This window comes from Dreissena polymorpha, chromosome 9 (assembly GCF_020536995.1).
Source record: "Dreissena polymorpha isolate Duluth1 chromosome 9, UMN_Dpol_1.0, whole genome shotgun sequence".
NCBI classification, from domain to species: domain Eukaryota; kingdom Metazoa; phylum Mollusca; class Bivalvia; order Myida; family Dreissenidae; genus Dreissena; species Dreissena polymorpha.
In genome coordinates, this window is record NC_068363.1 from 96,354,864 (window position 1) to 96,367,470 (window position 12,607).

General features: G+C 38.1%; 1 protein-coding gene across 3 annotated transcripts; it reads right to left on the reverse strand.

Moving 5' to 3' along the window:
* Nucleotides 1-620: 620 nt before the first annotated feature.
* On the reverse strand, nucleotides 621-11,112 carry LOC127843873 (torsin-1A-like). 3 transcript variants are annotated; one of them, XM_052373757.1, is made up of 5 exons: nucleotides 10,973-11,112; nucleotides 10,165-10,276; nucleotides 9,855-10,029; nucleotides 6,554-6,656; nucleotides 621-2,766 (listed from the first exon to the last, which is right to left on the reverse strand). In XM_052373757.1, exons 2-5 carry the CDS (start codon nucleotides 10,230-10,232, stop codon nucleotides 1,484-1,486), a joined length of 1,629 nt encoding a protein of 542 aa, XP_052229717.1. In that variant the 5' UTR covers nucleotides 10,233-10,276; nucleotides 10,973-11,112; the 3' UTR covers nucleotides 621-1,483. The 3 variants fall into 3 exon arrangements, with proteins under 3 accessions (XP_052229717.1, XP_052229716.1, XP_052229718.1); XM_052373756.1 differs by having other exon boundaries at nucleotides 10,165-10,274; nucleotides 10,970-11,101; XM_052373758.1 differs by lacking the exon at nucleotides 10,973-11,112 and adding an exon at nucleotides 10,864-10,885.
* Nucleotides 11,113-12,607: the final 1,495 nt, after the last annotated feature.

Sequence of the window (12,607 nt, forward strand, 5' to 3'; positions counted from 1 at the left end):
AGAAAACTGCCCCGCCCCCTGGCGGCCATGTTTTTTCACCGATCTGGACCATTTTCGAACTCGTCCGAGATATTAATAAAACCAATGTTTCCACTAAGTTTCATGATGATTGGGCAAAAAATTGTGACTTCTAGTGTTCACAAGGTTTCTCTATAGCCATATAAGGAATACTGACCCGCCCCCTGGCGGCCATGTTTTTCAACGGACCTGAACCATTTTTAAACTCAACCAACATATCATTTAGACAAACATTTTGACAAAGTTACATGAAGATTTGGCATGAAATGTGACTTCTACAGTGTTCACAAGGTTTTTCTTTTTTGTTACCTAGTGACCTAGTTTTTGACCCAGCATGACCCAGTTTCGAACTCAGTCGAGGTATCAATGGGACAAATGTTCTGACCAAGTTTCATGAAGATCGGACAATAAATGTGGCCTCTAGAGTGTTCACAAGGCAAAATGTTGACGACGGACGACGCACGACGGACAAAAGGCGATCACAAAAGAGATACACTTTGAGATGATTTTTCTGTAAGTCTTAAGAAAATCACATGCAAAATGTAGGAGTTCTGCACAGGCGCTTTTAACTCATTTCACAGAAAGCACAATAACTCCTTACAGACAACAGAGTATCCTCTAATATGCCCTATGTGCTCAATTAAGTTAAAACAATTCAATAGCTAAAGCTTCACAATATGCTGCTGTAACACTTAGTGATAATGATTCTGTAAGGTTGACAAAAATCACATGCACAATTTAGGAAGAAAAGCTCACATAAGAGTGCACACAAGCAGAGACAGATTGCCCCTTATAATTCTATAATTCAAGCATATATGAAGTCTAATATTTAATACCACGAAGAACAAAAATATCCAAAATCAACAATCATAATACTGCAGTAGGTATACACAATTTAAATACATGTAATAACATTCTCCTAAATAGATACATTCATTAAATCATACACAAGAAACATGGCAATTCCACAAAACGAGGTTTTCAACGTTTTTGCTATTCTATTCAATTAATATAAATAATTGTGGAATCAAATACTAGGTCTGTGTGTAAGCTTCCAACAAACACAATAAAAAAATACACGTATACAACTCGATTATTGAGAGGAAACAGTTTTTCTATTGTAGAACCTGTACAACAAAGACCCTGACCTTGACAAGACTTGCCCCAAATGCAATCCAAAGCTTGGTCTTCATGTAAGCTTCCTACACACAATTTCAGCAGAATTTCCCCATCCAAAATAAAGTATTTGAGCAGAGACCGTTTTTTATTAGCAGTGACTTTGACCCAACTAGCCCCAAATACAACACCAAGCTAGGTCTTCATTCAAGCTCCATCAATAAAGGGTAATGGGAAATGCAAACTGTGACCAGAAACCACTTGTTGACGCTGCCCATCGGCCATACCCCAATCTTCAGGATCACCAGGATCAACAACTTTGTTGAAAAACTGGTTCATAATGAGCTTGTTAATCTTCTAAATGTAAGTCCACTTTGTCACTGACCCGTTTGCACCCAGTCAGAGATATCTGGCCATGCTTGCCGCCCATTTCAAAGAATGACAACTCTTCCATAACAGAAGTGACCAGTTCGTGGGTTGGGTCGCGTCCCTTTGCAATGAAGTCTCTCTCAATGCACTGCTTCACATGTCCCTCTGCCAGGGGCAGGAATGGCACGTAGCTGTCTATAAGGCCTGCTGAACGGAACTCATTAAACCATTCAGCATGGCTGCCTTCAAATATATCATCAAATTCAGCTTTTCTTATCAAGTCTCTCTGACGTTCCAACACCATCTGTGAAAACAAGTAGCTGTTAATCTGACTGGCCTTGGAATTACTCAGAAACAAAAACACAGGAACAGAACTACTCTTAGGGCTGGAATGTTGCTTGCTAACGTCTGCAGGTGCACCAACATTGCTTCTTAAATTAACTAAGACTTCTAGAATAGCTTGCAGGTGGCTTGGTGCAGCTTTATCAATCTCATCAAATATTAGGACACTTACACCACAGTATGTAATATTCCCAATAATCCACTTTTTTAATGTGTCCTTTCCTTCTAAATTATCAGTCAAGCGAACAAAATGCAGTGGTGCTATAAATAAGGACACTTTAGAATGAAAGAATGCTTCAGCAATAAACCTGCTCACATAGTTTTTCCCAATTCCTGTCCATCCATGAAAAGACATGACTAGACTCTGTTGGCCCCTGCCAGTGTTCACCTCATGTTTGAATGTCTCCAGTGTATCGAGGATAGTTTTAACTGCAATATGCTGACCAAACACATTATCTTCCAGCTTGTGTCTCAGCTTGACAAGATCCATGTCAAAAATCTCACAACTCTCTAAATTAGAATAATAGTAGGCTGCGAGTCCAGCTGAAATTAACAGAATAGCCATCAGAAGAGCCAGTGTTGATGACCGCTTATTACCCTCAAGGAAGCTGGATGATAAACTGGATGTACTTGCATGGGACCTGCTCAATTTGGTTGGCCTGGACTTCACTGTCTGTGGTTTGGAAGGGTTCAGCTTTCTAATGTTGCCCTGGTCACCATGGAACACAGAGTCCTCCAAGGGGCTGGTGCTTGAGGCAGGGGGGCCTGTAGGGGCTGGCTCCCTGTAAGGGGCGCCCTGCTCGGGTATCACCAGCATGGAGCGCCTGGGCTTCCCCCTCTCAGGGCTCTCTGACTTGGCACTGCTGTACGACACACCAAAGTCACTGTGTCTTTTCCTCAGCTTTGTCCCAGGTTCACGCTCTGAAATCAGATTGTAAGTACAGGCCAGAAGTAAGCTATTTGAAAGGATATGGCAAGGGAAGAAATCTTTATATAATGTGAGATATTGACACTCAAACAAATTTGATCTGATTTATGTTATTTATAAAAATTGTAATACATGCCCTTACTAACTCATCCAAAATTAACAAAGGTACTTTTGCAGTTTGAACAAGACTAATGCCAAGCAATAAAAGTCCCCTTCCGGCTCCACCATTGTCAGAAATTTCACCATTGTCAGAATTTTTTTTAAATTTGTTTCCATAGCAACCACAATTTTTGACGTAGGAACAAAAAGAAATGACGTGCATAATGTCCATATTGCCATCTATCCATGTTGCAAGTTTCATGAAAAAATATTAAGAACTTTTAAAGTTATCGCAGGATCCAGAAAAAACACCATTTTCAGCACTATTTCTTGTCTATTTGTTGCCATAGCAACCACAATTTTTGACGTAGGAACAAAATGAAATGACGTGCATAATGTCCATATTGCCATCTATCCATGTTGCAAGTTTCATGAAAAAATATTAAGAACTTTAAAAGTTATCGCAGGATCCAGAAAAAACACCATTTTCAGCACTATTTCTAGTCTATTTGTTGCCATAGCAACCACAATTTTTGACGTAGGAACAAAATGAAACAAGGGCTGTTTGTAAAACATCCATGCCCCCCATATGGGCTGTCCGTTGTAGAGGCAGCCATTGTGTGAATACGATTTTTGTCACTGTGACCTTGACCTTTGACCTAGTGACCTGAAAATCAATAGGGGTCATCTGCGAGTCACGATCAATGTACCTATGAAGTGTCATGATCCTAGGCAAAAGCGTTCTTGAGTTATCATCCGAAAATCATTTTACTATTTCGGGTCACTGTGACCTTGACCTTTGACCTTGTGACCTCAAAATCAATAGGGGTCATCTGCAAGTCATGATCAATCTACCTATGAAGTTTCATGATCCTAGGTGTATGCGTTCTCGAGTTATCATCCGAAAACCATTTTACTATTTCGGGTCACCGTGACCTTGATCTTGACCTAGTGACCTCAAAATCAATAGGGGTCATCTGCGAGTTATGATCAATCTACCCATGAAGTTTAATGATCCTAGGCGTATGCATTCTTCAGTTATCATCCGGAAACCATTTTACTATTTTGGGTCACCGTGACCTTGACCTTTGACCTAGTGACCTCAAAATCAATAGGGGTCATCTGCAAGTCATGATCAATCTACCCATGAAGTTTCATGATCCTAGGCGTATGCGTTCTTGAGTTATCATTCAAAAACCTTTTTACTATTTCGGGTCACCGTGACCTTGACCTTTGACCTAGTGACCTCAAATTCAAAAGCGGTCATCTGCGAGTCATGATCAATGTACCTATGAAGTTTCATGATCCTAGGCCCAAGCATTCTTGAGTTATCGTCTGACAACCACCTGGTGGACGGACCGACAGACAGACCGACATGAGCAAAGCAATATACCCCCTCTTCTTCGAAGGGGGGCATAATGACTTGCATAATGTCCATATTCCCATCTATCCATGTTGCAAGTTTCATGAAAAAATATTAAGAACTTTTAAAGTTATCGCAGGATCCAGAAAAAAACAACATTTCAGCACTATTTCTAGTCTATTTGTTGCCATAGCAACCACAATTTTTGATGTAGGAACAAAATGAAATGACATGCATAATGTCCATATTGCCATCTATCCATGTTTCAAGTTTCATGAAAAAATATTAAGAACTTTTTAAGTTATCGCAGGATCCAGAAAAAAAACCATTTTCAGCACTATTTCTAGTCTATTTGTTGCCATTAGCAACCACAATTTTTGACGTAGGAACAAAGTGAAATGACATGCATAATGTCCATATTGCCATCTATCCATGTTGCAAGTTTCATGAAAAAATATTAAGTACTTTTTAAGTTATCGCAAGATCCAGAAAAAAACACCATTTTCAGCACTATTTCTAGTCTATTTGTTGCCATAGCAACCACAATTTTTGACGTAGGAACAAAATGAAATGACGTGCATAATGTCCATATTGCCATCTATCCATGTTGCAAGTTTCATGAAAAAATATCAAGAACTTTTAAAGTTATTGCAGGATCCAGAAAAAAACACCATTTTCAGCACTATTTCTAGTCTATTTGTTGCCATAGCAACCACAATTTTTGACGTAGGAACAAATGAAATGACGTACATAATGTCCATATTGCCATCTATCCATGTTCCAAGTTTCATGAAAAATATTAAGAACTTTTAAAGTTATCTAAGGATCCAGAAAAAAACACCATTTTCAGCACTATTTCTAGTCTATTTGTTGCCATTAGCAACCAAAATTTTTGACCTAGGAACAAAATGAAATGACACGCATAATGTCCATATTGCCATCTATCCATGTTGCAAGTTTCATGAAAAAATATTAAGAACTTTTTAAGTTATCGCAGGATCCAGAAAACACCATTTTCAGCACTATTTCTAGTCTATTTGTTGCGATAGCAACCACAATTTTTGATGTAGGAACAAAATGAAATGACGTGCATAATGTCCATATTGCCATCTATCCATGTTCCAAGTTTCATGAACAAATATTAAGAACTTTTAAAGTTATCGCAGGATCCAGAAAAAGACACCATTTTCAGCACTACTTCTAGTCTATTTGTTGCCATAGCAACTACAATTTTTGACGTAAGAACAAAATGAAATGACGTGCCTAATGTCCACATTGCCATCTATCCATGTTCCAAGTTTCATGAAAAAATATTAAGAACTTTTAAAGTTATTGCAGGATCCAGAAAAGTGTGACGGACGGACAGACGGAGACAAAACCATAAGTCCCCTCCGGTGAAACCGGTACGGGACTAATTAAGAAAGAGAAGGCATGAACATCTGACCCCACCTCTGTGTGACATTTACCCATAATCCTGTACATGAGCCTCGTGCATGACAAACAATATTTTGATGCTTATATGCTTGCCTAGTCATTGCAAAATCCATCAAGAACTGAAACAACTAGAGCTTTGTCACAGACGTGACGTATACCCAAACAAGCCGTCCAATGACTGTGAACAAAATTAATGTACAGTCATTTTAAAATCTCACAATGAATGACATAGTTATGTCCCGGACAAGCTCATTTATGGCCATTTTTGACCTTTGAACTCAAAGTGTGACCTTAACTTTGGAGATATTGACTTAATTCTTTCGCATGACACACCCTCCAATGATGGTGAACAAATGTGCCAAATGATTGAAAGTCTCACAATAAATGACAAAGTTATTGCCCAGACAAGCTCATTTTTGGGCAACTCCAAGTGTGACCTTGGACATATCGACGTACTTCTTTGCATGACACACCGTCCCATGATGGTGAACAAATGTACCAAGTCATTTTAAAATCTAACCATAAATGACTTAGTTATGGTCCGGACAAACTTTCGGTTTAAAATGCACTAAGTGACCCCATGACCTAGTCTTTGACCCGGTGTGACCCATATTCATACTTGACCTAGACATCATCTAGATACAACTTCTAACCAAGTTTGGTGAAGATCGGATGAAATTTTTGGGACAGACCGACCAACCGACAAAGTGACTCCTATATAGCCCTCATTACCAATGGTAATGGGGGTATAATTATAATCATTAACGAAATGGGACACATGCAAATATATAGATCCCAACAGGCTAACAATTAGGTTATAATTGCAGAGTTCTGCATGCCTGATTGATACACCTTCAACCAGAGTACAGCTACTGAAAGCTCACCACTGACGTAGCTGTTCTCCTTGTCTACCTCCATGGGAGAGAAGTCAGCACTGGCCATGACAACTGGGCTTGGCTGGGAACCATAGCAACCCTTCTGGGAAACCTGCAACACAAATAACACACTGAACAATGGGTTAACATCCCTTACATAAAATGCAGAAACCATTGTTAAACAATACATGTATCATATGAGGTCTTGGTTCTTATTGTAACTGTTAAATGAATATTATTATCTCAATTGATGTGCTTGAAAATCACACACAAGTGTATTCATATAGATTTTATTATACAGTTACCAGTAGTTCGTACATTTTATACAAACAGCTTTTAGGTACTTCTTGCAGCAAACAAGTCGTGCATAAGTGCCACTCACATGCATTAAGTCGTAGAGTCTTCTACATTTATAACAAGACTTCGTGAAAATTTCACATTTTTATCTAGATAAAGAGTTCATCCTTAACAAAAAAAGTTATAGAGATATGACTTCTCTTTGGTGCAATTAGGGAGAAGTGACACTACTTTTGCATAATGTAGGGAGAAGTTTAATGACAACTATCAAATGATGGCAGTCTAAAAACTTGATGCATATTGGCATCTATCAATGTATTTATTGTACATTTTTTATCAACCAGGGCTCCCACTGATATTGGCATATTTCACCAAATGCAAAAGTTTTAGAAAAGTGGCAATCAAATCTTTCAATTTTCTGAAACAAGTGTCAAAACCAATGTTCCATTATTTTTCGCTAAACAAATGGTAAAAGTGACTGCACCAGAAAACAATAGCCTGTATGCGCCCATCTCAAACATGTATACTCTTCAAAATAATCCAAAAGTCAACCCATAACTCCTCCCCTTGGTGGAATCTACCAGGCACAAATGAATGTATTATCCAATCAGAACGCACTATTTGCCACGCATGAAAAGTGTTCCTGTATTGCCCAAAGGCTAAACTAGAGCTTTGTCACAGACGTGACGTATACCCCCACGTGCCGCATTGACACAGACTATTTTGCATGCTGTCTTCACAAAACAAGAGAATCTAATTTATGGCAATTTTTAAGAATTATTATGCCATTATCATTAATGGCCATTTTGACCTTTGAGCTCTTGAATTTTTTCGCATGACACGCCGTCCAATGAATGTGAAAAAATTAATGTACAGAGTCATTTTAAAATCTCACAATGAATGACATAGTTATGGCCCAGACAAGCTCATTTATGGCCATTTTTGACTTTTGAACTCCAAGTGTGACCTTGACCTTGGAGATATTGACGTAATTCTTTCGCATGACAGATCGTCCAATGATTGTGAACAAATGTACAGAGTAATTTTTAAAACTCACAATGAATGACATAATTATGGCCCGGACAAGATCATTTATGGCCATTTTTGACCTTTCAACTCACAATGTGACCTCGACGTAATTCTTTCGCGTGACACACCGTCCAATTATGGTGAACAAATGTGCAAAATGATTTTAAAATCTCACAATGAACGACATAGTTATGGCTCAGCCAAGCTCATTTATGGTCATTTTTGACCTTTGAACTTTAAGTGTGACCTTGACCTTGGAGATATTGACGTAATTCTTTCGCGCCACACACTGTCCAATGATGGTGAACAAATATGCCAAATGATTTAAAATCTCACAATGAATGACATAGTTATGGCCCCGACAAGCTTATTTATGGCCATTTTTGATCTTTGAACTCAAAGTGTGACCTTGACCTTGGAGATATCGACGTAATTCTTTCGCGCGACACACCGTCCAATGATGGTGAACAAATTTGCCATATGATTTTAAAATCTCACAATAAATTACCAAGTTATGGCCCGGACAAGCATTTGACCTTTGAACTCCAAGTGTGAGCTTGACCTTGGAGATATCAGCGTACTTTTTTCACATGTCACACAGTCCCATGATGGTGAACAAATGTACCAAGTCATTTTAAAATCTAACGATAAATGACATAGTTATGGTCCGGACAAACTTTCGGATTAAAACACACTAAGTGAACCCGTGACTTAGTTTTTGACCTGGAATGACCCATATTCAAACTTGACCTAGACATCATCTAGATACAATTTTTGACCAAGTTTGGTGAAGATCGGATGAAATTTTGGGACAGACCGACAAAGTGACTCCTTTGGTAATGGGGGTATAATAAGAAGAGTCATCATAATGAAAGCATTTTACAAAGCTAATAGGTTTGTTTGGTTTGATGTTACCTGTCCGTGTGTTCTGTATCAACACCTTTTCATCCTTGATTATTAATTCCTGATTAACAGGTGAGATTTTTATTAAAGGGCTCTTGGAAACACACGTTTTTTGCATGACTCAAAGACGCAATAAAACATTGATTTGTATCGGGTTGCATTCAAAATGGCTCTTTGTCTTAAAATGTGGCGACACATTTTTCCTTTAATGGCAAAAATGGATGGCTAACAAAAATTTAAAGCCAGCTAGAGCCTTGGTCAACTATCAAATCATGAATAATTTAATAGAGATTAAATGCGTTTTTTATAACCCCTTCAAGTATTTGTGCTTTTTTTATGTGAATTTGGTAAAAAATACATAGTGTACCTCATTATATATAACCAGGATTTTTAATACAGCCATATTTTCTTCCTGGGAATGGCAAAATTTGAAACTTGACCTCTAGAATGACCTTTTAGGTAGGGAGACATGCAGTCTCCTCAAGATGATCATTTGAGGTAAGATGATTTAAAATTGCATATTGAATGACAAAATTACACTCCAGACAAGCTCTTTTATGTCCGAATCGACATGTGACCTCCTTGTGGGAGCTTGACATTTGACCTCCTAGTGGGAGCTTGACATTTGACCTCCTAGTGGGAGCTTGACATTTGACCTCCTAGTGTGAGCTTGACATTTGACCTCCTAGTGGGAGCTTGACTTTTGACCTCCTAGTGGGAGCTTGACATTTGACCTCCTAGTGGGAGCTTGACATTTGACCTCCTAGATGGAGCTTGACATTTGACCTTCTAGTGGGAGCTTGACATTTGACCTTCTAGTGGGAGCTTGACATTTGACCTCCTAGTGGAAGCTTGCTATTTGCCATAGGCAGACAGGTATTAAAAGCAACACAAATCTTCTGAAGATGGTAATATGTGGTAAGTTATTCTAAAATTGCACAACAAATGTCAAAGTTACAGTCTGGACAGGGTTGTACACACACACATGCACATACACTTGACTGTTATAACGAGCATTCTGCAAGCAGGCTCGACAAAATAGTATATCATAATACAAAGCCAGTGTGTTGCTTGTACAAACCTTGACTGTGGGTGTGCTGCAGTTGAGAGGCCTTTCCTGCAGAACAACCCTTGGCCCTGCCACATGGCTCCCCACATGAGGAACAAATCTAGCAGGGGAGAGAACTGTGGTGAAGCGTCGTCTCTCAATTGGTGGACTCACCTCCCTGGCACCAGTAGACCATGAGACATCAAAGCTGAAATATAACACTGATACTCTACAGGGATGTAGGTACAAGAACCTGAACAACGAAGATTAAGAAAAGATACTGATGCATGAACCTCATCGATTGGTAAACACTGTACAGACAAGTACCCAAACAACTTAGTACCTGAAGTTGTGAAGGTTAGAGACCAAGTTTGACTCGCCAGAAAGTTCCATAGCTTCCTCTTGGTCCATCCTGGTCTGTGGTCTTGTAAGTACAGTAACTGTCTTGGAAGCAACTGGAATGTACAGATAATACATATACTTCAAACAAAAATATAAGTGAATTAATTGTTGCTCCGATAATGTGTTTTAACCCTAAAAAAAAGAAGAGCAACAGTTATGGTTCTCATGCACATTTCCTAAGTAAGATTTTTCTGCTTATGAAGGTTCAAGTTGATACCTCTTACAGATTTTAAAATAATATTACTTCCAACAATAAAAATAACTCAGTTTTCGAAGTATAACTCTAAAAAAGAGGAGCAAGAGTTGTGGTTCTTGTTTACTGTGCATTCACTAAATATTTGCCAAGGAATTAAGTTTACAAATTTATACGCGAGTATGCCTTATTCTCATAGTGTGGGCCTTCCTCATTGTATCGTGCCTTGGACGAAAATCCCTGAAGAAGTGCTGGACAGTAAATGTTTTTCATTTTTAGAAGTTTTGATTTATTCGCTGTTTATGACTATTACGACGATCTTTCTCACGATTTCCGTTTTTCCGAATAGTTAACGCTTTGTAGGATATATAATATTAAAAAGTAAATATCATAATACTTTAAATGACTTATCGCCGAAAGTTAAATAAAGTTAAAGGATAATATAACCTCCGAATTAAGGTATTTTCCGAGTATATGGGCAAGTTACAAATTATCAATTAACACTCGACTGATCATATTAGGAAACAAACGAATGTATAAAAAAGAAAAACTAAACTTTAATTATTAAAACTTTCAAGTAAGTGCTGCTCGAATCCTGTCGTATTTTCTAAAGTGCACAATGTTCAGATTATAATACACTTATATATGTTTTAAATGCTTCCGCTTTCGAGATGGGAACTTATTGTTGTACTTGGCCTCATTACTGTGTTTAAACTGTTTTGCCACACAACGCTGGGTACCACAGGGTCAGATCGGTCTTAAGTTGTAAACAAACGGTCTTAACAAAATCCTTAGGTGCTACTTCCATTCACTTCAGAAACATTTTCAAGCAATTGAGAGATAAGCTTTTTTAATTTTTAGAAAGAGTTGCCTTGATCTTTACCCAACTTGTCCCAAATGTATTACAATGTACACATACGCTAGATTCACACAAAAATGTTATCACAATATCTGATGCAAACTCAAGTAGATAATGGAGCAGAAACCGTTTATTCTAATAATAGTTACATTGACATTGACCCGTCAGACCCCAAACCAACTCCTATGCTAATTCTTCATATCAGAAACGTAAAGTGTAATTATTAAATAGAGTACAAATGCCAAATTATGCCAGAAGAACAATTTTAACATGTTCCATTTTATTTGTGGAAAGTATGAAACAATATCAGAAATATGGACCACAAAATATGGACTAAGTACATGTACTTAATGCCCACTTATGCCCAAACATTACAATGATGCAGCAGTACCACAATTGGACATGTCATCCAAAATGCATGAGGCTTACAGAAGATCCCGACCAGACGTGTAGAAATGGATACCCTGATGCAGGAGACTTACTGTATACCGTATGCATGGGGGCTTTATGGAACTTTCCATTTTGTGCCACTATTCTCAGCTATTTCTGACGGATAAATATCCATTCATTGAGCTCCAGTAACCACTACAGTATACTTGATTACCTAGGCTACCTCAAAATGTGTGAGATTTTCAATCAGTTTTTGACATTGTGAAATTCCAATTAACCATGTGTGCTTGGCTTCCACCCGTATAGTGGATTGATCAGTGGTATGTGATACCAGTCAGATATATTCACATTAGTGCAGATGCAAGAGATGTTGTTACAGACAAAAATATGTGACCCTAAGCGACTTGTCCATTGCTGTTTCCTAAAATGAATATTAAATCAATTTTTGTTTGACTGCAATATACACAAATGGATTTACAACATTTTTGCAAATGAAAAACATCTGTCTATGCTAGCTCAAAAACATATTCTATTTTGTATGTATAATAAAATGAGATAGACTTATCTTGTTACCATTAACAAATTTACAAAATCCAGTGTCATAGTTGAGCTACCACGGGACGATATAAATAATTTTACCTGTTTGAGCCAGTAAATATCTCACATCCGAATTGAAGACTTGAGGAAATATTGAAGTAAAAATAATTTATTTTGCTGTTAATAACTATATTATGCCAAACAAAACTGAGATTCACACTCCATGGCACATGCATTTTGCAACCGTATCCTGCGCGAGTTCAGTCAGGTGAGTCATGGTCCAACCATATCCCCCGTGAGTTCAGTCAGGTGAATCATGGTGCAACCGTATCCCATGTGAGTTCAGTCAGGTGAGTCATGTTGCATACATGTGGCAATATCAAAGTAACCTTACAGACTGTCATT

Bases quoted from the DNA above. Each gene is read 5' to 3' on its own strand.
- LOC127843873 (XM_052373757.1), bottom strand. From the start codon at position 10,232: ATGGACCAAGAGGAAGCTATGGAACTTTCTGGCGAGTCAAACTTGGTC. The intron at 10,030-10,164 runs GTACTAAGTTGT...GTTATATTTCAG, and splicing joins TCTAACCTTCACAACTTCAG to CTTTGATGTCTCATGGTCTA. The intron at 6,657-9,854 runs GTTTGTACAAGC...TTTGTGTTGCAG, and splicing joins GCAGCACACCCACAGTCAAG to GTTTCCCAGAAGGGTTGCTA.